The sequence below is a fragment of the Melanostigma gelatinosum genome (genome assembly GCF_949748355.1).
Source record: "Melanostigma gelatinosum genome assembly, chromosome: 16".
Taxonomy (NCBI): Eukaryota; Metazoa; Chordata; class Actinopteri; order Perciformes; family Zoarcidae; genus Melanostigma; species Melanostigma gelatinosum.
The window spans coordinates 515,642-541,939 of record NC_136649.1 but is presented as its reverse complement, the minus strand read 5'-3'; the positions used below and the strand labels follow the sequence as shown (position 1 = coordinate 541,939).

Below are 26,298 nucleotides of genomic sequence, written 5' to 3'. Positions count from 1 at the left end.
AGTGAAGTCATAGAACATTGTCATTTTTTCTTTGAAGTACAGATTTTGCCTTGTAACTTCATCTTGAGGTAAAGGTAAGCTCACAAAAGATGTATGCATGTCATTTGCATCTTGGTAACACTTGATGAATGTAAAAAGCTCAGCATTCACTGAATTTACATTTTTATTGGAAGTCATTAAATCACTTATGTTTCTCAAACACTTTTTGGCTTGTTTGCATTTTGCGGTCCTCTTTTGCTGGTACATTTCCGTGTAGAACTCCAAGCCTTTAGAAGTCATTTTAATGTCTCTTCTTGCTGACGGCCTTTCAACATCCGTCGCCTGAACGTCAGACATTTTGAACACTTCTTCCAAACTGCTTGTCACACATCAATCAAATCCGTCGGACGTGAATGCAGGTAAAGTGCAGCAAAAAACAGCAAAGGCGCTTACAGGCCGCTCCTCCAATTCACCACACACACACACTGCAGTCGGGCTTTTTAATGAATGAAAGCCGCCGATAGTGGTGCGCGGGTGTTGCGCAATGTCCATTTGTAGCGATTCAACGCAGTCAGGCTTAAACATCCAGAAGCACGTACATCACTGTGAATACAGACTTTTAAACTCCACTCGTTTCACCGTCTTCCTATACGGCAGTCGTATCACGTACCCGTTTCTTCTGAGATGTTTCAGCGCTGTGTTGATCCGGTCCAAAGCAGTTGTCCCGCTGATATTGAATCCAAGAGTGATGAATGAAACAATCCTCTTTGATCATCCATACAAAATCCAAAAACGATCCAACCAGTTGTGGCTGTGGTGGGATCGGTCCTTTGAGTCCAAGAGCTAAGCTTTTACTTTAGTCCTAGGGCGTAGTTTTTACTTTATGTAGTGGCCATTTGTCGGCTAAATCAAACTTAAAAAAATAATAATCAAACGCCACTGATGCACCGTGGTCGGTATCTTTACGCAGCCAGAAGAGAGTCAAATGTCCAAGCAGGATTCAATTTTGGTGTGTTTATTGAATAAATCAAATAAAACAAGCAAACAAACTAATTAACAAACTCCTGTCGTGCTGTCTCTCCTGTCCTGTGTAGCTGGTAAAAACTATACGCCCACCCCGGTGCATGCTGGTCCTACCTTTCTACTTGTTTAAATAGCAACAGGTGCCCACAGTAATTACCCAAAAAATAATAGAAACAAACAAATTACTATTAAAGAGAAAAATAATCTTAACATATGAAACATCTACAATAATTAAACAATACTACTTATAAATGAAATAACAAAATACAATATCAAATAAATAGCTCCAACAGTGGGTTAATATTGTAATATTTCTTAGGAGTAATTTACTCCATTCTGTAACTGTAATCGTACTTGCATCAGTGGGATTAAATTCCTTTTAATTGTAAACCAGTTTTGGTAGATTTATTGTTGCAGCGTGTCAACTGTACAAAGCAGCTGGACACGTGGTCAGGCCTCCTCGCTGTGGAACAGGCTCAATTTCCACATGGGCGGTAGTCATCCAGACAGAGGGCTTCGTTCTTTTTGGGGACAGGGACAATGGTGGTCTTCTTGTGGGGACAACATCTGCCAATTGATCTCCACACACTTTTAGAGCTCGGCCAGGAAAACCATAAGGTCCAGGCTCCTTGTGTGGATTCATTCTTCTCAATGATCTGCACACATCTGCCCTGCATATTAGTCAAGAAGCCAAGAAGTTGTCCTCAAGCGTGCATTGAAAGTGTTCGGTTCATCTGGGAGAGATGCAGACTTTCACTCAAAATTGACTGTTTGTATCCTGTAGTAATTCTTATTCTTGGCGTTGGAGCCAAGGTAGTTAGACTCCACTTTGTCCCTTGAATATTTCTTAGCACTGCTAATAGCTTCTGGAGCTCCTGTACTGATTCAAATCTCCTGAGTTGTAAGTGCCAGTCCATGTCAGGCAGAAGCGGAACTGAGATGTGACCTGATTTGCCGAAAGTTGTGCAAGGGAGGGCCTTTTATCCTTCTCGGGAATGAGTGTAAACATAGTCATGTGTGTTACCACCACGAGTAGGACAGCTGATGTGTTGGTGATAGGAGGGCAGGGCTAGCAGGACTTTCCTCAGGTTAATTTCTTTAAAATCTCTGGCTCCATTAACAACAGCCTCCGGATGTGAGGTCTCAATCCTATCGTTCATATAACTGTATAAAATACCTTTAAGATTACAGTAGGTTATACTGTATTGTACAATAATTGATGTAGTCTCCTGCTGGCTAAAACCTTTCCTTCTGAACTCTTCACTGTCCCAACACAGTCTTCCGACATCCCAACCCATTTTCTGCTAGGTAGTGTCTACCAAAACCCTTTTTACACCATAGGCTATGTAGTGGCCAATACATATTTGTTGTATTTTATCCTTTTGATATCACTAGTCCCAATGAAATATTTCATCACCCTTTAGACAAGTGAGCTAGATTGATGTGTAAAGCAAGACTTTTGCCTACAGTCTCCTTGTCCATTATTTCCATTCTTTCCTGTCCTCTGCCCTTGTCTGTGCAGGTGATCTCTATTCTCTTATGTCCAAGCTGCTAGGCCAGAGCAAGGACGCAGCTCACATTCATAAGTACAACCCAAGCAAGATGCAGAGAGCCCAGGCTGAGTTGGTGGCTCAGATTGATATCTTAATGCAAAAGAAAGACCTGGGCTTTCCCAGTGCCAGACTAGCCTTCCAAACCAGGGAGGATCATGTTTTGGTGAGGGACAGAGTCCACAAATTCCATCAGCTTGAGGCCACAGCCAAGCCACAGAGAAGCAAGCTGCTAGCTGAAGGTGGGTCCTGGATGCTAATTTGTTGTTATTGATGCTGAAAACATCCCCCTTGTTTTCTTTGTGTGGTCCAGTATTCTTAAACTGTAACACATGTGTTGTAACACAGTACAAATATAACTCATTGCTTTTTGCAGAATTTATTGTGCTATGAAATTACTTTAAGATATAATTATAAGTTAATAATTATGTTATTCATTATTATTATTATTAAATGGATTTATTGAATAGTATGTACACCTTATTGTAAAATCAGTGCTTACTATTGAGACAAGTTTCTCTGTTTATTTTACTTCCTGCTGTAGCATCTTGTTTCCTCTTCACTTCTGTCTTCTCTCTCCTCATCCCTTTCTTTGCTGTCACCCATGGAAGTGTTCCTCAAACTGGCCCCCACCCCGAGGCAGACCTTTGCATTTTTTGTAAAATCTTTGAAAAAATCAATACAGCATAGCGTCGCTATATTTCGTGTTGCACAGACGCGTGTGATCACAGACGCGTCTGTGGTCATACATGTCTGATCATACGTCCCCGTCCCTGAAGCTGGAGGTTTAGTGCTGTGAGATGCTTCGTTATGCCGCAGCTCACATCTTCACTTTTCGTCCTGGAGCTCTGTGGTGTGTCGGGCCAGTTATGATAAACATATATTTTCTCGCGGGCCGGATATAATTGTAGCGCGGGCCGGATTTGGCCTGTGGGCCTTGAGTTTGACTGGTCTGGTATATGCTGATAATTTAATGACAAGTCACTCAATGTATTGATCCTTACTCGGCTTTTCATCTGGGTTAGTATGTTGTCCAGGGACCAGCTCAGAGTCTGCATTTTTCCTTTTCAAATATTTCTCCATCGCTGTTCGTCTTCTCACCGCAACTATATTGCAGCTCAGACGCTCAACAATGGCAAATTATTTGCAGCAACTAACCGAGCTGGACCGATTGCAATTAGGGATGTCGGGATTTACCGATTTGGACGAAACTGCAGTTCTGTGAGTCATGGTTTCATAACCATAAGAATTGAAGAAGCTACGATATCTATGTGTCCTAATTCCTGCAGTGTGTGTGTGTGTGTGTGTGTGTGTGTGTGTGTGTGTGTGTGTGTGTGTGTGTGTGTGTGAGACACACAGACAGACTGACTGTAAGAGCAGGGAAATCTTCCTTCAGGCGAGTCACATAACACGTGAATGTGTGCTGGTTTGTTTTGTGTGTTTGAGAGTGTTGCTGTAAACCAGGGGCGCCCAATACGTAAAAACACAGTGGCATCATCTCAAAACCTGGCATTTAAATGGTTAATATTCTGAAAATGAATAAATACTTGGTAGTTATAATCAGCACTGATGTTGGTTAAAAATTTTTTTTTAAATACCAAAATAATATAACATTATATTGTTGGAAAATAGCAATGCACTAAAATCAATGTTGTTGCTAATCAGTGTTATATCCCAGACTGTTATAATCACCCCCAGCATTTAATATATGGAAGCTAATATATTTTGTGTTTCTTTCATTAAAAGCACAATAGTGGCATTATGTAAATCGACTGAAAAAAAGAATGAATATCTGGCAGTTATCGGGACTGATGTTTGTTGAAAGATTTAACAAACTAAGCGGGAAAAGTGAGGCACAAGGATATTGTATGCAGACAACAGAGTTAGCGGAGAAAACTGTCCTCTTGGATACAGTAGTCCTTACAGTGTGTTAGTGTGCATGTTCAGACCTGCACACATGGATAGCTTTTATCAGCTGTGTACATCTGGACACTCCAGTTCTGGCAAGCTACTGAACCCCAAATTGCTCCCATAGGCTGTGCCTGTGTGTATGGTATAGGTATGAATGGTTAGATGCAGTGGCGGCTGGTGGAACATGTTCTAGGTAGGGCCATCCTATCAATTTCAGCAAACATCCCAGTATGATTTAATGCAAAAAGATTTGAGTATCAAACACGCATTACTACTTGGCAGTTAAACATTTAACATTTATTCCAACACGAAAAAAGCAGTAAATAACACTTTTATAATATAATATAATATAACATGTTTATTTATTGAGATGTCCTATGGACCTTGTTATAGGAGGTAAAGATCAGGAGAAGTAAACATGAAGTGTAATTATGAATACTGATGTTAAATTAAGCTATTATGAGTTTTCACTGTTAATTTAACATCTCTATTACATGTTGATGCCTACATGACCAAGTTAAGCAGATGAGACTGAGGACAACTGTGTAGAAGAAAAGATGTTCACTTTGCATAATATGTAGCTTGACAGAGTTCTCCATGTGTGTCCTGGTGTTCTCATGTTTCCTTACCTCCTCATCCCTCACTCCCTACCCTGGTGTTCTCATGTCTCCTTACCTCCTCATCCCTCACTCCCTACCCTGGTGTTCTCATGTTTCCTTACCTCCTCATCCCTCACTCCCTACCCTGGTGTTCTCATGTCTCCTTACCTCCTCATCCCTCACTCCCTACCCTGGTGTTCTCATATTTCCTTACCTCCTCATCCCTCACTCCCTACCCTGGTGTTCTCATGTTTTCTTACCTCCTCATCCCTCACTCCCTACCCTGGTGTTCTCATGTTTTCTTACCTCCTCATCCCTCACTCCCTACCCTGGTGTTCTCATGTTTCCTTACCTCCTCATCCCTCACTCCCTACGCTGGTGTTCTCTTGTTTCCTTCCCTCCTCATCCCTCACTCCCTACCCTGGTGTTCTCATGTTTCCTTACCTCCTCACCCCTCACTCCCGAACTGTCCGTGCTGGATCTGTCCCCGTTGTTTTAAAAAGCTAAATAAATTATTAGCATGACGTCATCCAGCTAGCCAAAGCTGTCTGGTTTACAGCTAGTACAGAAGCTTCGCATGTACTGCTTCGCAGTCTGCTGTCTGATTGTGAGGTCAGGCTGATCTGATATCAGCTCTTTGGCTGCAGAATCTCTGCCAAAGTTCTCCTCTCAAACGGGTCTTGGAGGAGGAGTGCTCGCCTGTAGAGACTTCTCCTGACGAGAATGCGCAGCGAGGGGGGCCAGATCGTTTTGGCCCCACTCTAAATCTATTCGAGGGCGCTGATTGGCTAAATTGTATGTCACTCATTTATATCTTTAATCAGCAATTGGCTAAACTGCTTCATAGACCCACCTCTTTTGGGCCAAAACGATTAGGCCCCCCTAGCTGCACGTTCTCAGAGTGTCGTGCACACAGGCGGAGAGCACGAGCAGGAAAAGCATATATTTTGCGCAGATATCACTGTAGCAGGTTCTCTGCTACCCGGTGGGTCTGGGGAGCACAATGACGCCAGCACACTGTGGAATGACTGGTTCAAATGGTTTTTATTGTCCTACACCCTAACTGGGCTCGGCCTTGTGCTCTCTTGCCTTGCCTCCGAGCACATGCCGCGGGAGTTTTCCGTGCTGTCCGTCTCAGCATAACTCTTGTCAAGAAGAGTTGACCCCTCAGAGCTGCCTCGGTAACATGTTGACACATTCAAGGGAGAGTCAGGATATAAGAGCACAAAGCATATACTCAGAATAAAGTGTAATCAAAAGATAAAGTGTATGAATTATATAACGAAATGTTTAATCAATATGTAACGAATGTTTAAATGCATAGAGTGATTTAACAATTGTAATAAGTGTTTAACAAATGTTCTGTTTAACCAGGAGCTGAGATAGAAATGAATAGTCAGAATGACTTGCGATAAAAGTACTAGTCAGAATGACTTGCAGAAATCAGAGGCTGATGTTATGGGTGGAGTTAGGAGGAGACTGTTGCAAGAGATGAGTCATAGAGGCAGGAAGCCTGGACTTGTCCGGACTTGTTCAAGAACCCAACGCCCTCTCCAGAGGGAGGGGGGATGAGATCATGTATTTTATGTATGTATGTATGTATCATTCGGGCTGATACAGCCCGAATGAGAAATAAAAGGAGACATTTGCAGGCAGCACACTGGGATTTCAACACGGGTGCCGTCCAAGAGCACCGAGGGAAGATACGGACGATCGCAACTGATGTATTGAGGACTTCGTCTCTGTTCACGGAAAGAAGACCGCTGTTCGTGGACAATAAGATTTAAAGACGGAGGTTTTCCTCTCCCCACTGCTCGACTCTCAACATCTGGACAACGGAGAAGACCCAGCAGCCCGAGAAAGACTTTGTACTGAGTTTTGAGGACTGTTGAACGGACTCCGCTGCAGAGCAGGAGGACCGAGGGTCTGGCCAGACCTTCGCTCCTAACAACTCCAAAATAACCTTTTCATCGCACCATTGAACATCCAGCTCCAACCGAGCCGTCTCGGCAACTAAAACTAATGAGTATAATCAGAGAAGAAAATTAACGTAACGAATCAAGTGTAGTGACATTTTATGTGAGCTGTAGCTTTAACCCTTGCAAACTAACCAAATATAACCTGCAATAAATATCTAATCTGCATTTAAAGTAAATTTCTCAAGTGCATTCATTTGCTCGAGTAGTAAAAAGTTAAAGCCATTGTATGTCTAACAACTGAGTTCTGAAAGGTTATCCTAGAGACCGAATCCACTTAACAATCCCTTACGGTTTTAGCAAGAAGTAATCCTAGCCGTTAAAACCTAACCTGGCATTTACCAAGAGCACGGATCCATAAGAGGGAAGCTGCCATAACCGACGCGACTGGTAAGAGCGCCCGGGGCCAGGACTGGTCTCTCGGCCGAGCGCGCTCTGACCGGAGGAAGCAGGGTAGACGTTGGGAGTAACGGCAGTTAGCGGAGCCAGGCGAGTTCCCTCGCCAGAACACCAGCTCGACAATCTTTTAATAAAGAGCTGAGTCAGTAAGTAGCCCCGTATCGGGCCAGAAGTACCCCAGGATCTAACACTCTGTGTTCGTCCCGAGCTGCCCTCCTCGCCTTCGTCACTACTGTGGGATTAAATACAGCTGCGAGTGAGACAATCAGGATCAGTTTCAGCTGCGCCTAATTAAGTCCCTTCCCGGCACCGTTCCCCGAACCACTCCCACACTCCACCCCCTCCACAGCTGAGCCACCCACGCCCGCCACCACAATCACATTTTACACACATTACTGGGTACATTCCACAGTTCAAAAACACAAATATTGACAATTTGTATAATTAATTATTATTATAATTTTTTTTTTGTGTGGCTCAAGGTGGGGCCATGCCCCATTGCCCTCTATTGACCAGCCACCACTGGTTAGATCAGGCATGGGCAAACTACGGCCCGCGGGCCGGATACGGTCCATTGGGCCTTTTAATCCGGCCCGTCAGATATTGTTACAAAATTGCCCAAACTATAATAAAGACTGGGGCTGGGCAGTATACCGTTTTTTTATTTCCGGTATGATATGAATTCTTCACACACCATTATACCGGTGCATAGCCGAAACAACTGCTAAATGTATTCTTTGTTGAAGTCAGCGCTAGTTGTCTTATATGTATTGAGAGGGAACTCTAGTCATGGTCATAACTTTATAACACAACAATTACCAACCCACAACTAACGCTCTTTAACAGAGAAAAACACCACAGCACACAACAGTCTGTGACACATAAACAATTTGTAACTAATAATTGTACATTTATAAAATTTCACCGCCGAACTGCATGCTGGGCACAGACTGGCCCGGCCCGTCTGTGCCCAGAGCCAAAAAGTGAGCCAAAAAGTTTGCCCACCCCTGGGTTAGATGGTGCATTCACATTCCCTGATGGGTAGTTTGCACCTTGCATAGCCCATGCCATCTATGTATGAATGGGTGTTAAAGCGCTTTGAGATGAGAAGATTAGAAAGGCGCCGTACAAGTACAAGTCTGTTTACCATCTATACAAGTAGTCCTGTCCCCATCCTCCTGGGAAAAACTTGTCCAGCTCTGTCAAACTGCTAGAGTCTGCGGGTAAACAGCAATTTTGAAGATGGCGCCGCGGATCGCTGTCACAGTTCTGAGCTCTCAAATACTTTTCCTGTTTTTATATGTTCCATCATTTTTAATTCACATCTGTTCAAATTCACACGGGAGGAACTGCTAAGCATTAGACAGTTAACTTCACACATTATTGAAAGGTCTTCACAGATGCAGATGCTATTTCTGGCACTTTGACACCGAGTGTGTAAAACTATGAATTCCAAGAGAATATTTGAAGATGTGTGCCGAGAGCACCATATGTGAAAGGATTATCGTGTCCCGTCCCTCTATGACAGCTAGCTTTTCACACAGCTTTCCAATGTGGCAGTTTATTCTGTACAAGTAAATTTTTTTCAAGCACAATCCGTCCGTTAGACCTCATGTGTAAACTATTTAGAATTCTGTTATTTTAATTTTGTACAGATGCATTTTGAATTTTCTAGGTGTAAAGCTGTATATGCAATCTGGCAGTAAGCCATTTTTTGTCATATATATTTATTCAGGTTAACTTTTTGCACCATTGTGTTTGTGTGTGCTTATCCATGCTCACCTCAGGGTTTAACCTGAGCCAGAGATACAGTAGTAAACACTAAAACAAAGCACACTGGAGCCTCTTTTATTAACAGTTACAGAATGCCAGCGATCACCTTTGACGCCACGTTAACAATACCTCAACCTGTGTGTGTGTGTGTGTGTGTGTGTGTGTGTGTGTGTGTGTGTGTGTGTGTGTGTAGACTACCATTTGGAGCAAGTCTCATCGTGGCCTCAAAGTTCTCTCCAGTTGGGTCAGGTGTCAGGACTTGCCCTCGACTCAGATGCTAACTTGGTCATTTTCCACAGAGGGGACCACCACTGGGGGGCAAGGTATGTTGCTTCACTTATCATATTTTCATTTTTGGTTAATAAACTGATTCTATCAGTCCTTGAAACAGAAACATCATCATACATGTTTTAAACATAATGGAATGGAAAACGAAGGACATTCCTTTTCTTATCTATGCTTATTTTATTCTTCACAACTATTGTGTAGTTCACAAAAAACTGTAAACGCACAAAATAAATACTGCTCTCCAGTACGACATGGACGTCCAGCCACCCGGCAGAGCTGCTAGCATGAGAACAGACGACAGCCAAACGAGTGAAAGACGTGTGTTCACCAAATTTCGAGACCCATAATCTCAATAAACTTTTGATTTGTAACTGTTCATGTTAAAGTAAATTTGAGTAAATGTATGTGTGAGAGACAGCGATAGAGCAAGACCTATACGCAGCCTTCTATCCACGGTTTGAAAATAAAACTTGTTTTCTTTCCCCCACTAAATCTGTCTGATTGCGTGTTGCAAATATAGATGAACATCTTAAGTATCAAACAAGACCTTTTATTGTAGGAAGTACAACAATTCTCCGTTGAATGTTCTGAAGTCGATAATGGGTTGTCCATCAGATGACATGTAATCCATCTCTGGCAGACACTACATACAGAAAGGTCCTATCAATGGAGCTAATATTGCATGGATGACAGCTGGGTGTAGTGAAGGAACAGCAAACCAAAAGAAGTTCAAATTGACATGTAAAAATCTTTCTCTGTGGAGCTACAAACTAAATGTCTTTCCAGCTCTTTTAACAGCCAGGCCAGATACCAGCAGAGGTCCCAAGGACCTATTCAGCAGTCCACTATTTTGGTTGTGGACCCAGCCAAAGGCAACATTCTGAAGGCATCGGGCAGAGATATGTAAGTTATAGTGTGCTTTAGTTTTCTTTTTTATGAATGCAAGTGCCAACCATGAACAGAGACAACCAGCCATGTTTTGTACTGTTGTACATCCTGTATCACAACCAGAGTGAAAACTGTCTGGTAATGATTCATATCTCTGATGTTGCAGGTTTTTTTTGCCTCATGGAATAACAACAGACAAGAATGATAATTACTGGGTCACTGATGTGGCTCTTCATCAGGTAATGTGCATCTGAACTGAGTGTGTTTAATAACCATTGAAACAGATTGACAGTGCTGATATAGTTACAACATGAAAGTAAAAGGTAATGACAGATGTCCTAATCCACGTCGAGAAATATATTTCTTCAACAATTCATAATAATGACCAGATGGTGACCTAATTGTTCACACATTATTGTTTTTTGTAAATAATTTGTAAATAATTGTTATACACCATTAAAATGTCATTTGTAAACAGTAGGTCTGAAGTTAATGTATTCAGAAGATATTCAATACTCACAAGACATAATGAAGCAGCACCAATGAAGAGGCCCTTCTGTCACTCACCAGGTGTTCAAAGTGAGCAGCGACGGCAGAGACACAGCGCTGCTGGCACTTGGAGAGGCTTTCACGCCAGGAAGTGACAACAACCACTTTTGCCAGCCCACTGATGTGGCTGTAGACTCTGAGACTGGGAACGTCTTTGTGTCTGATGGCTACTGCAATGCCAGGATCCTGAAGTTCTCAGCTGAGGGCAAATACCTGTCTCAGTGGGGTGCAGGTAACAATCTGACTCTACAAACACACAAAGCCGCTTGAATGTTTTGAAGCAGGTCTTGTTGGACAAAGGCCCTTTTCAGTCTTGTGTTAACAAAATGAATTTAGTTTTTAGAATAGAAGCTACTGTTTCTGTCTGAAAGGAAGTTGTATGGGGGACTGTGGCTAAGTGGATAGCAGGGCCGTCTTTCAATCAGAGGGGTCGGCGGTTCAATCCCCGGCTCCGTCGCATGTCGATGTGTCCTTGAGCAAGACACTTAACCCCAAAATTGCTCCCGTAGTTGTGCCTACGGTGTAGAAATGTGATAGATAATGTTGCAGTCGTCTGCTAAATGGCTGTAATGTAATGTAATGTATGACAGTTGCACCTCAGCTTAAACTCCATGCAAAGCCGATGAAACTGCTGGCAAACAGGCGATGACCTAACTAGAGCAGTTTGACACGCATAGAGAGACGGTAATACGCACACAAAGGAAAGGGGATTTCATCGTCTCTTTTTATGGAATAACATTGCTTTGTGTTGAAGTTGCACTATTGCCCAAGAAAGATCTCCCCGAGCCACCCTCTTACATGTATTGCTACCATAAATTATGATTGTCTTCTTTTTCTGACTAAAGGCTCATCAGAAAGGAAAATGCGCATACCGTTCCGGGTCCCCCACAGCCTGGTGTTCCTTCCTGACAGACAAGAAGTTTGTGTGGCTGACAGGGAGAATGGGCGTATCCAGTGCTTTATGGCCCAAACTGGAGAGTTTGTCAAGGAAATAAAGAAAGAGGAGTTTGGAGGGAAGGTGTTTGCCATCAGCTACAGCCCTGCTGGAGGTGAGTTCACTGATTAAGCTGACCAGGGACATTCATCACAAATAGTATCTTGCATTATTTTCCTTTTCAATTCCCTTTAGTCATAATGAAAAATGAAAGGGCGCTATTTAAATTCATGGTTCGGACTTCTTGGACTGTGAAAGGTTGTCTATTGTCTTCCAGGGGTTTAAAAGAGTCACAATGACATCATCACTGGACACAAACAGAAAGGTGTAACACAGGCATATTATGAATTGCATAATGGGAAATGTAGGATCCAGTGTTTTTGGAGCCAATACTTATGGGTAAAAGTTGGGATATCGTAGCTAGAAATGCGAGAATACGCCTTTAAAGCTGGAGTGCGGACCTTTTGTGTCACCCTTTGGCAATGAGAGTAATTACACAAACACTGTTGACACATGACGTCTCCAGGGAGCGCGCCTCTTCTCCCCTGTCTCAATGAGTGTGCTTCCTCTGGCCAGTGCTATCTTTCTCTTACTTTCTTTACTCTGAATAAAAGGTTGTTGTTTTTTATCTCTAGTGTCCACCCCAGAATCCTTTCTTGGACACCTTTTATTTCAGTTATGTTCAGGATCATATCAACATTCATGGGGTTGTTTATGGATGAAAGCATTTTGGTTATGTTGGGCACGTCGTATGGTTGCACATGCAGGTTGGATGACCCTACACAACATTGCTTTCTTCCCAAATGGTTTCAAACAGTTGAATAACGGTAAATTGGTTAGCATGTTTGGTTCAGTTGCTAAAGTTAACGTGCTGGTGTGCTTGTTTTGAAGGTTTGTGAATCAACTCTGACTTGCAATGGTTTCAAATGTGTGTTGGACTTGAGAGAGAGTTTGATATTAATGAATGGGAGCCCAAAACCCTGGCTAAATACTGGCTAACGGTACTTTTTAATTTGCTAGCATTGTCTGTTTAAAGTCAATGCTGCATTGTTTAGGTAACAACTCTTGTAGCGACAGATCACAGTTGGTGTAATCTAGGCAAACGTGACTCACTTTGAATCGTACAGACAAGTATGTAAAGTTTGGTCTAGATTTGTTTTGAGGAAAAATTCAGGCAGCAATGATTGAAATACTTGGATGCATTGTTGTATAGCAGGCATGGGCAAACTACGGCCTGCGGGCCAGATACGGCCCGTTGGGCCTTTTAATCCGGCCCGTCAGATATTGTTACAAAATTGCCCAAACTATAATAAAGACTGGGGCTGGGCAGTATACCGTTTTTTTATTTCCGGTATGATATGAATTCTTCACACACCATTATACCGGTGCATAGCCGAAACAACTGCTAAATGTATTCTTTGTTGAAGTCAGCGCTACTTGTCTTATATGTATTGAGAGGGAACTCTAGTCATGGTCATAACTTTATAACACAACAATTACCAACCCACAACTAACGCTCTTTAACAGAGAAAAACACCACAGCACACAACAGTCTGTGACACATAAACAATTTGTAACTAATAATTGTACATTTATAAAATTTCACCGCCGAACTGCATGCTGGGCACAGCTCGCGAGCCTGCTCGCGAGCACAACTGTCTGCTAACAGCTGGGAGAGGCTCCGTCGCTCCAGGCCCGTTACATTAAAGAACAGAACAGAGCGATGCAGGATGAACAAAGACAGACCGGAGATGCACCGATAGAGTTTGACACATATGCAACAGTGATTACCGTAATATTCGTGGTATTTGTTATAAATGTACGTTGGTGCAAAGAGGGTGATAAGAAGCTGTACAGGGAGGGGCTTAGGACCCAGGGGAATGTAGGCGAAGGAAACGGGAAGAGACGGAAGACACGCCACACAAACAGCTGTTCACCGCTCGTCACCATCCTGCAGACCATTGATTCTCACTGGTGTTTCCTGACGCCAGTGAGATGTACCCACACCGTGACACAGGGGGGAGAGACAAGGAAAGACTTTACACAGCAGAGCTCTGATCATGTTACATGTGACAGTTAAATATTTCTATGATCCCTTCAAAGAATCAAACTGCTAAAAAGACCACAGTCATTAACCTGTACACTAAAAACTCTGTGTCAAAAATGACTGCTTATTAAGTAAGTGCATGATACAATATGCATTTATGCAATAAAAAAATACCGTGTAAGATCCCAGTTAACTGATGAACACCTCAGATCTGTTCTGAGAATTGCCACAACCAAACATTGACGCACTGGTTAAAAATGGTGACCACTGTTCCCACTGAAATTAAATGCAAGTTACTTTTTAGGTCATGGCTTTTACTTGTAATTTATATTAGTTCACACAAACACTCCATTCATCTGCTACTTGCCCGGCCCGTCTGTCAAATTTTAAAACTCAATGTGGCCCCCGAGCCAAAAAGTTTGCCCACCCCTGGTGTATAGCGTGATCCCTGTTTGTCATACCAGCTAGATATTCACTGAAGATATCTTTCCCTGGCAGCGGTGGGCTTATCAGCATTGTCTTAACTTGTTTGGTGAGGGCTTGAATATACCGGACATTCATTTAAATGTGAAAGTCCCGCACTACAGCTTTAGTACGGTAAATGTTTTTAAGTCAAGGATTCCCTTTATATTGTGTAATCGCAAGTGCCTTACAATTTTGTGTGTGTGTGTGTGTGTGTGTGTGTGTGTGTGTGTGTGTGTGTGTATGCGCATGAAGATGGCTTTATCTTTGCAGTAAATGGGGAATCTCCATATCGCTCAACTCCACTCAGAGGTTTTGTGATAGATTATTCAACCATGGATATTTTGGATACCTTCAACCCAGAGAAAAAGGTAATGGCACATACACGCTCTGCTCGTTTCTCTATCGATACTATACTGAACTACTGGTGAAGGATGTGTATGATTTAAAACGGAGGTCTCAGGCCCTAAGGCAGGACATTTTCTCATTTCTAAGAAAAAGGGCGCCATTGAGCATGTAGACAGTTCTACTGTCCTACTTCATTTACCACCTAGGAAGCTCCCCATACCATTGTTTTCAGGTTGTCATGAACTTTTAGGGTGTACCACTTATACTGTACTTCCCATGCATATAGTATAACGAACCAGAAATCAGAAAGATCTAACTCGTTTATACAGATAAATCAAATGTACTAATGAGGGCAAAGGTAGCTCTAGAGGCCTGCTTAGACAGCTCCTCAATGGCAATCTTAGATAAGCCCTGATTATTCATTATGACCAGAACCCACATATTTAAAGCAGTTGGCATTTTCTCCATTACATACAAACTTTAGTTTGTAAATCACCTCTTTTCTGCAACCAAAAACGACCTTTAGCTGTATTACCATTGACCTTAAATGTCCATTTGTATGTTCTATCACAGAACATACCATAACCATTGCATTCTATATATTTGTAAACAGCTTACACAACAGTTAAAGTGTGATGCCTCTGTTACTATAGGATAACACCGGACTCTAATATCTTATGAAACAAATAAACATATAAGGGCATAACATGTATTGGTACAGTAGTGTAGCAGTACCTTTAACATGCTCATTCATTGCTTTATCTAACTGGCTTTACCTCTGTTGATGTCTCGGTGCCGGCTATAGCTGTGGCCAGAGGCATTATGTTTTGGAGTTGTCCGTCTCATTCACTGACATATTATCAAAGTTGCACTACAACTTATCAACTGTGTATAGCTGTATTTTCCTCTTTCTTTCTTTATCCTAGTTACCAACTTGGACACATTTTCAGTGTCTTTACCTGCATAGGTGAACTGGTCCCATTGGTTTCCACTCAATAGCACATAACAATACAGTGGTTGTTGGAAAGGAATCAGATGGAAGAACCAAACTCTTGTACAAAGAAATTACTTACCTTACTTCAACAAAAGGTGTCCCTATCATAGAATATAACAAACTATTGTAAGCATTAGCTGCTCTCCCATTATTTCTATCATCTATACAAAGCGTAAGGTTTTCTGCACACCGTATGCATTACCATAATTGCCTAAATCTATATGTACAACAGTGGATTTTCTCTTCATTCCAGACATTTCTAGTGTGCACAGTGCACAGGTTTTCTCCAGTGTTTTCATCTAGGATCAAATTATCATAATCTGTCAGAGCAACACCATCTCGTACTTGAGTATATGTAGTAATATCTCCATAAAACTAGAAATGGTGATTTTCTGTAATAATATCAAGAATATTTTGTGCTAGTTCCTTAAACAGTCCACCATTACAGTATGCAGTCGTATAGGGTGGGATGGGAACAGCCAGAAGCACAAAATATTCAGCATAGTTTAGTCGATACATGTTTATTGCTCGACCTATGCAAATGTAACGCCATTTACTGGATGTTTGCGCACACTAATTCCCATTATTATTACTCACTGCAATGACATCTTCACTGACTGCTTAAGACTTTGGTTACCTCGTGAGGTAACCGTAGCCTTCGGGCAGGACCAGATGTTTCAACCCTTAACTACAACACTCTCATAGTTGATTGGCCGGCAGTGGTTGCCAAGTGACTGCCCATCTGCTCCTGGCTTCCACCTTCCCTCCTCTCTCCTACCCCATAACCAGCAAGAGGCTGGTTCTGCCTCCTCCCCCACCTTGTGAGCTGGTTGTTTCTTGCTCCTTTCGTCCAAACCCAGAGATGACACCAACCGCCTTGCTAATTTGGCCGGGAAGCCCCTGCAGCCGATCTCCACGGGGAACAACCATGCCTGCCATCCCTTGACCTTGCCCTCCTGAACTAAGGAACTTCAAGGCTTCTGGGCTCTTCTTGCGCCTGTTCCGCTCTAGACAGAAGCACCTAATGGCATCACCTGTACAGTCCTTAAGCTATAGATGTTTTGCATTCTGACAGTATGTGTGCCAGTGTTCCCTTTTCACCACAGAGTTTGCAGTTAGTTTCCTGCATCCACCTCACTTCCTTGCGGTTACAAAGTTCTGCCTGGACCATTTCTTGCCTATTCTTGGCACTTGCGTTCCTCCACTGCTGCTGCGGATTTTTTTGTCTTCTTCAGCCTTTCTTCAGTCTGCTTAACAGCATTGGATCCACAGGAACTCCTCCACATCTGGCTTCAAACTGGATAGTGCCAGATTTGTGTTGGCCGAGAAGAGGCCTGGAGAAGCTGTAGGATTATTTACAAAAGAAGGATTGTGGCTCAGTGGTAGAGCAGGGTCGTCCTTCCATCAGAGGATCGGCGCTTTGATGACATAATGACATGTAGTGTTAAAGTGCTTTGAGTGGTCAGAAGACTAGAAAAGAGAAATACAAGTACAGTCCATTTACCAAACTGCTCACCTTTTCTTTTTCTTTCTTCTTTTTTTAAATTTGTTTTGTCAATATTTTTGGGCTTCTGCCTTTATTACAGTACAGCCGAAGAAAAGGGGGAAAGAGAGGGGGTGACCTGCAGCAGAGGTGAGATGCTTCCTGACTGGAGTTCACACGATGTTCAGTCTGTGACCAGCACTTGGGTCACCAATGTTCCACAACTCGACCTGTTTTGTTGTATCTTGAGCCTCTGAGGTCTTTGTGGACTTTGCCACAATAACACCTTTCTGTGAATTACTCTCCTGTCATTTTGTATCTCCTGTCCTGGATGTTGCCAGTTCCATCCTGTAGGTGACACCTAGTGGGTGTCAGGTTTATTCATCAGGTCGCTTGTTTTGTTGCATGAGTAGCAGAGGAGACTTTGGAAGCGCCTGCAAAGTCTGTTTGCTCTAGGTGTTGCAATTTCTGACATCTAAATACATTTAAAACAGAATAATAACAATCCAAACAGTTCCAAATATTGATATACTGTATGAATTAGAGATTCCTAATGCAAACAGAGGGGAAATCGGACCGAGCTATCCAGTAAGCTGAGGGTTACCTCCAGTCTGAACTTCATGTCTGCCTTCTGAACAGACATGTACTCTACCCAGACCACTGGGTTTTTGGAAAGGTGATCATTTTTGTTGCCTAAACTTTGCTGTATTGTCTTTCATTTGCAGGAGTTTAAAATGCCTCACGACATAGTTGAAACCAGGGATGGTAGCGTCTTTGTCGGGGATGCAAGCAGTAAATCAGTCTTCAAGTTCACCACTGACAGTAAGCTCAGCTTCATGAAGACTATGATGAATCTAAACTATTTAATGTCCTCTTGTGCATAATCCATCTTAACTTGTGTGTTTGCATTAAGTGAAATTCACTATTGTAGATATTGGTGAGAATGCAGAAATCATCATGTCCTTTTTTTGTGACTTTGCAGATGAACTGTACCTGTAATTTGACTTTGTAGTTTTATTAACCTGTATCCACAACTGGATTTTTCATTTTCATTCTAAGAGTTACATCGCTCTGTCAAGAAAGCTGGTATCGAGGTTCAAGAACTTGATGGTAAGTATTGTTGAGTTTAACATTTTTTATGTTCTAAGTAAAAGCACAGCTGCTGCTGAGGGTCCAGCCTGTTGCTGCTGATATTTGCTGACACCTCAAGGCAACACACAGCATGTGACGCATATCCAAAATGCGTGAGTCATATCCAAATCAGTTCATGTATGTGGGGATACGCCTATGTTCTCTTCTTCACAATGAAAAGTTGACTTATTCTTTGAGAATCCAAAAATAACTCCACCCTCACATTTCAAGCTCCTTTCCTCTTCTTGATGAGAACAGTAGAAATGTAAGCTCCCTTGGTTCTAATGAACAAAGTAACGTTATCGTAAGATGGCCATCCTTCAATCAGAGGATCGGGGGTTTGATCCCTGGCTCCGCTAGTCCATGTCAATGTGTCCTTGTGCAAGATGCTTTACTCCAAGATGCTCCTGTTATGGTAAGATGAGATAAGATAATCCTTTATTAGTCCCGCAGTTGGGAAATGTACAGGATCACAGCAGCAAAGTGGACAGTGCACCAAGATACATGGTAGAAAAGAAGAGCAGCAAGTATTATAAATAGGTACTAAACAGTAAGAGTATCAACCAAGTCAAAAAGTTCAAAAACCCACAATAAATAAATATAACTAAAAATATTATATATACAGAGTATTTCATTTATTTTATTGCACAGTGTAATTATTGCACAGATTTGTTAGTGTTGTTAGTGTTGTGTGGTCTACTGGGAGCACAGCTGGTTGTGCAGCCTGACTGACAGCAGCAGGAAGGAAGGACCTGCAGTACCTCTCCTTCACACACCACATATACATATATATGTATATATGTATGTATATATGTATGTATATATGTATATATATATATATATATATATATATATATATATATGTATATGTGTATGTATATATATGTATATATGTATATATGTATATATATATGTATATATATGTATATATATATATATATATGTATATATGTGTGTGTGTGTGTGTGTGTGTGTGTGTGTGTGTGTGTGTGTGTGTGTGTGTGTGTGTGTGTATGTATGTATGTATGTGAATATGAATATGAAGGAAAGACCTGCGGTACCTCTCCTTCACACCGGGGGTGAATCAGCCGGTGGCTGAAGGGGCTGCACAGAGCTGCCAGGGCGTCCCGCATGGGGTGGGAGGTGTTGTCCATCAGGGATGTCATCCTCCTGTCTCCCTCCACCTCCATGGTGTTTGAATAGTTAGTAATAGATAGTCCTGATGGGCAGGTGGCACCTAGCATGGTAGCCCCTTCCATCAGTGTATGAATGTGAATGTGCCTTGAATGGTCACAAGTCCATTTACCACTGAAACAATAATTGCTGACAGACTGAAGGTAGAAGTACACATCAGTAGGCTGTATGTATGTGAGGGTAGATGTGTATGTGGGTAGTTGCACCTGGACAGGGGGAGGGTGTTTTGGTTCTGTAAAGATGTTGAAAGGCTTTTGTACACTCTGCAATATGGCCGCTTCCAAATTAAAATAATTAGTTTAGAAAGGTTTTGCAACAGGGTAACTCAGTCCCCAGCAAGAGGGTGGTGTCTGTCTGTGACTGCACTACTGGCATGTTAGTAGAGATTGTCAGTGTGCAGTCACATATGTTACGATGAAAGTGACAAGAATTTGAACTTGAACTAGACTCTGGTTGCCTTTACAGTTGATAAAAAGTACAGAAACTTTAATGTGGCCATTCCATCACAATAGTAGCGTAGTCTGTGAAGGTCAAATGTTTTATTTTATACTTTTCAAGCATACATTGATGCCTTTCCCCAGACCCCCAAAGGGGCTTTGGGTCTTTGTCCCCCTTTCATCCTTGATGAGTTTGCATGCCTGGTTTTCTTATATTTGAATTTGAACTATTAGGATTTGCTTTTTGTCTGCAGAGAACAAACTAAATCATTTCGTGTCTGTGATGAAAATAGCACTCCCAAAAGAAGTATTCTCTTGGTTTATGCACACCTGTTATGTGGTTTATCCTTCTTAAAAAAAAGAAGAAATCATGGCGTGTAAACCCTGTTAATCACAACATTTCTCTCTGTTTAGAAATGGAGACATTTGTCCGAACTAAGGTGAGGCCGGAGCACAACATGTCAAAGACAGCAGCCATCCAAGAGAAGCAAACGGTGTCTCTGCAGCCTCAACCACAGGGAAAGGCAGGAGAGGAGAAGAAGAAGAGTGCAGCAAAGCCGGACAGAGAGCCCGGTGTACTCCCAGCTGTTATCACCACCCTGCTGCTCATCCCGCTACTGGTGGTCATCTCCATTGGACTCTTCATCTGCTGGAGAAAAAACAGTACGTATGACCCAAGAGTGTTTGACCTTAACGAACACCAAAATAGATATCGTTTTAATAAATCCAAATGAGGTCATCTAGTCATTTGTTTAGAATACCAGTTTAGATAATGATTCTTTTGAGGAAAGCAGGGCAGTATTCTCGCAGAAAGTCCGGAACATTGAAATCTTCCAACACACGGAAACTCTGAATCAGACGCGCTTCCCGAAGATGGCAGCTCGCTAGAGTCTGAGTGGCAGCGTTATATTCTTCAACAGACCCACAGCCTGTCGACATGTTGTCATTTATTTATGGTATTGTTATTTCATAATGGATCACAGACAAGCGTCCATTTTAAATAGCACCCTACATTTTAAAAGTCATGCAAGACTTGTTTGCAAAACCAACTAACAAAGATTAATTAAGTTTCTCCTAAAAATAGGAAAATAATAGAAAAAAAGTACATGCCCGATATAATTTGATGTCTTTGTACTAATATTTGGTCAGCATTCGGCTTATTATTGAATGTTGTTTGTTTGCAGACGCATGTGAGGTGAAAACTGAACCCAGTTCTATGCGAGGGATCTTGGGAAAAATAAGAGGTATGTCATTTAACATAACAAATATAATGCCTTTTACCTAATCCTCTCGTTGACCCGGGCAGGGATCTCATCGCCCCAACACTTGTTTGTGACTTAATTCTTACACTATTTGTTTTTTAAAATGTATACTCTGAATTGCATGTGGCAAAATCAAGGCCCGCGGGCCGTTACCGGCTCGCCACATCGCTTACTAACTGAATGAAAAGTTAGACTTGCAAATAGAAATATGCCCATTGTAGAAAGGATTTTAAGCAAGAAGCTGCTCTGGCATATCACATCACACATCACATCACCACACATCACACCACACATCACGTCACACATCACACAACACACATCACATCACACCCCTCACACATCACAACACACATCACATCACACGTCACACCACACATCACACATCACACCACACATCTCACACCACACATCACATCACACATCACATCACAACACACATCACAACACACATATCACATCACACATCATACCTCACACCACACATCTCACATCACACCACACATCACAACACACATCACACCACACATCACATCACAACACACATCACACATCACAACACACATCTCACACCACACATCACATCACATCACACAACACGCATCACATCACACATCACAACACACATCTCACAACACACATCACAACACACATATCACATCACACATCACATCACACATCACAACACACATCTCACACCACACATCTCACAACACACATCACAACACACATATCACATCACATCACATCACACATCACAACACACATCACAACACACATCTCACACCACACATCACATCACACACATCACATCACACATCACACATCACAACACACATCACACATCACAACACACATCACAACACACATCTCACAACACACATCACAACACACACATCACAACACACATATCACATCACACATCACATCACACATCACCACAGATCACACCACACATCACACATCACACATCACATCACACCCCTCACACATCACAACACACATCACACATCACGTCACACGTCACATCACACATCACACCACATACCACACAACACACATCACACATCACAACACACATCTCACACCACACATCACACATCACACATCACAACACACATCACAACACACATATCACATCACACATCACATCATACCTCACACCACACACATCACACCACACATCACAACACACATCACAACACACATCACACATCACACATCACATCACAACACACATCTCACACATCACATCACACATCACACAACACACATCACATCACACATCACAACACACATCACATCACAACACACATCTCACACCACACATCACAACACACATCACAACACACATATCACATCACACATCACATCACCACACATCACACATCACACCACACATCACGTCACACATCACACAACACACATCACATCACACCCCTCACACATCACAACACACATCACATCACACGTCACACCACACATCACACCACACATCTCACACCACACATCACATCACACATCACATCACAACACACATCACAACACACATATCACATCACACCACACATCACAACACACATCACACCACTCATCACATTACAACACACATCACACATCACAACACACATCACATCACATCACACATCACAACACACATCTCACAACACACATCACAACACACATATCACATCACAACACACATATCACATCACACATCACAACACACATCACAACACACATCTCACACCACACATCTCACAACACACATCACAACACACACATCACATCACACATCACAACACACATCACAACACACATCTCACACCACACATCACATCACACAACACACATCACATCACACATCACAACACACATCTCACAACACACATCACAACACACATCACACATCACAACACACATCACAACACACATCTCACAACACACATCACAACACACATATCACATCACACATCACATCACACATCACCACACATCACACCACACATCACACCACACATCACGTCACACATCACACAACACACATCACATCACACCCCTCACACATCACAACACACATCACGTCACACGTCACATCACACATCACACCACATACCACACAACATACATCACACATCACATATTGTTATTTTCTTTAATAGTTTGATCTTTGATAGAGTAATGTGGATTTCTTAGCCCTCAATTAAAATGATTTATGTTATAATAACAGAAATGTGCTGAAATATTTTTACATTTATATAACTGCATGTACAATATTTTCCAGTTGAATCAACAATCAAATACAGAGACAGTTATTTACCAATATGTTAGGAGTAGTTACATTTACACCGTCTGACAGTTACAACCGGCCCTTTGAGGGAAACATGATGCTGATGTGGCCCAGAGTGAAGATGAGTTTGACATTCCTGTTCTGAATATACTTTTAAAATGAGCAAACCAATGCTTGTAATATATTTTAATCCCGACTCCAAAGCAAATTTTGTTTTTTAATACAAAAGTGGGCCATCGCATCTCAAATTGAACAGTAACAATCACTATATTACGTGTTACGTATATTACGGCCAGAAACTAAATATACAAACACATAACTAATTATTAGGGGTGTAACGGTACGCGTATTCGTATTGAACCGTTCGGTACGAGGCTCACGGTTCGGTACGCATGACGAACCGAATACCTTTGAATATAAAATGTTTTAATTTAAAAAAAAATTTAAAAACCTTTATTTAACCAGGTAGTCCCATTGAGATTAAAAATGTCTTTTGCAAGATGTAAGTAACAATTCAAGATGTAAGCAAGATGTAAGTAACAATACTACATAACATTAAGGAGCAGTTTTTGTATTTTATGCTTATGTGTTGCTAAGAAGACACCCCAGAAGATGGGTCACTCAGGTATAGTTCCATCATTGTTCAAAGTCAAAGAATAACTTCATGATGTTAGTTGTAATGAATAAATATATTTTAAAATCAAGTACATTTCTCTGGCATTTATAGTTTTCTACTGTACCAAACCGTGGCTCCACTGTATCGTACCGATCCCAACCGTGAATTTTGTGAACCGTTACACCCCTACTAATTATATAATGCTTAAATAAATGATTGATGTAATTTAATTACAAATTATCAAATCTATTCTGCTTGATAATTGAGAGAATGCACAAATCAAGGAAATTCCATTTCATGTTTTTCTGCTACTTTGCACCCGGTCAGATTCTCACATAGCTCGCATGCACACGAGCGCGCTTACTAGAACATCTCATGGGTTTGGACAGGCGGGTCAAAAAGTGACGCAGCAATGTTCAGAGTAAGTTATCAATGACGCAAAAAAAAGCATTGCATGCAACTGGCCACCTTCCAAACCTTCTCTTCCCCCTTTCTCTCTCTCTTTCTCCCCCTCAAACCCGACACACACAGTCAGAGTGTGTGTGTGTGTGTGTGTGTGTGTGTGTGTGTGTGTGTGTGTGTGTGTGTGTGTGTGTGTGTGTGTGTCCTGACACTGACTACGATAATGCATGAAGTTGGCGGTTTGCTGGTCGGCTCTCGTTACAGATTGGGTGGGAAGTTAAAAAACCCTGACAGAAAGTAAGATGGCATAAAGTGAAGTAAGCAAGGAAACAAACAGGAACGAAGGGGACTAATGAAGGAAACAATGAAGGAGGGACCAAGGCAAGGATGAGCTGTAAGCGTTTACTTTGTCTCTAAATCTTTTATGTCTTACTGCAGCGCCACCTTTACATAGTCGATGCAACTCAGAACCTGATCAGGAGGATTCAAGGAACTTTAGGGTTGCACAATGAAATGCAGATGTAGTCCATTTGCTACAAAATGAATAGAAGACAAACAAAACAAAAACGCGAGTGCATTCATCGAGTACATGTTTCTGAATTTGCATCGGGAGGAATGTAAACAGCAGCAACAAAACAATTCTCTGGGCAGATAAGATGGCCGACATCTTCACATAAAAAATTCGACATCAAAGAAACATTGTCCATCAACTTTGACGCCGTTTGAGCACCATGATGTAAACGGAGAGAAAACAAAGGGAAGCAGCACTGCATTAGCCATATGGCAGATAACCGCATCGTTATGTTGAGACGCATTTTAGTAATTCAAAGTAATTAAAAGCAGGCAGTAGGATACTCACTCTCACACCCAGACACCCCAACCTGATCAACCACACTCACCAAGGTCAATAATTGGCCTGAGGTGGAAGATTCCAGAGAGGAGCCAACCACAGAAGAATCAATTCCGGAAAAATATATAAGAAAGGGTCTATCATCTGGAGGTTTTATCATTCATAACACAGCCAAGTAGGGATCTGTATTGGCAAGCCCCTCACGATACGAAACGTATCGCGATACACGTGTCATGATACGATATATCGCTGTACAATGCGATGCAATACGATACATATTGCAACATATTGCAATATGTATCGTATTGCATCACATTTGATTGTTTTTTTAATGAAAATTTTAAAGCTTAAAATACAACTGGCTATGTAGCACCTGGATAGTCTAATACGTAAATCACATATTTATAACTCAGCTGAAAAATTGCATCAAACTACTTCAAAAGATGCACATGGTCACTCAGCAGAACACACTGAACTGAAATTCACTTGCCATAAACAATACATGTAAAATAAAGTGCACATTGTGTTCTCATTGTGTCACTGAGCGCTCTTAAATTACATGTAGATGGCGTAAATAAAATGCATTCAGTAAAGCTGTCTGTCACTATGACTTCCCATTTGTGTCCCATTCCTCCAGGTCCAGATGTCAGTAAGTCCTCGATGTCGTTGCCTGTGCGGCTGTAGTGTTGTCGTGACGTAATCGTAACATTTAACTCGCGGTCTAGTCGTCTGACATCAGTCAGGGCTTCTCTCTCTGCAGGGGAAGCGATGTTTTGATACATGTCGTCACCTCTTGGTGAATCCTGCCACTCCACTGCTACATCCATCATGTGTCGGCAGGAATGAGTCGGGATCGCATCGCGCCGCTCGCCAGTATACGGCCGCTTGCTTGTGAGACGCCATGTTGTGAGTTTGG

At 41.9% G+C, this 26,298-nt stretch overlaps 1 protein-coding gene across 1 annotated transcript in view; it reads left to right on the top strand.

Moving 5' to 3' along the window:
- Window positions 1-26,066, top strand: part of LOC306789973 (peptidyl-glycine alpha-amidating monooxygenase-like) — a gene marked incomplete at both ends in the record, with an annotated part of 36,264 nt that extends 10,198 nt beyond the window's left edge. Inside the window, 12 exons of the mRNA XM_079286080.1 lie at window positions 2,525-2,794; window positions 9,404-9,533; window positions 10,285-10,401; window positions 10,553-10,625; window positions 10,957-11,167; window positions 11,781-11,984; window positions 14,634-14,749; window positions 17,929-18,025; window positions 18,263-18,313; window positions 20,380-20,628; window positions 21,150-21,209; window positions 26,020-26,066. Coding sequence (XP_079142206.1) covers window positions 2,525-2,794; window positions 9,404-9,533; window positions 10,285-10,401; window positions 10,553-10,625; window positions 10,957-11,167; window positions 11,781-11,984; window positions 14,634-14,749; window positions 17,929-18,025; window positions 18,263-18,313; window positions 20,380-20,628; window positions 21,150-21,209; window positions 26,020-26,066 — 1,625 coding nt within the window. The remainder of the gene's footprint in view (window positions 1-2,524; window positions 2,795-9,403; window positions 9,534-10,284; window positions 10,402-10,552; window positions 10,626-10,956; window positions 11,168-11,780; window positions 11,985-14,633; window positions 14,750-17,928; window positions 18,026-18,262; window positions 18,314-20,379; window positions 20,629-21,149; window positions 21,210-26,019) is intronic.
- Between the last annotated feature and the right edge of the window lie 232 nt (window positions 26,067-26,298).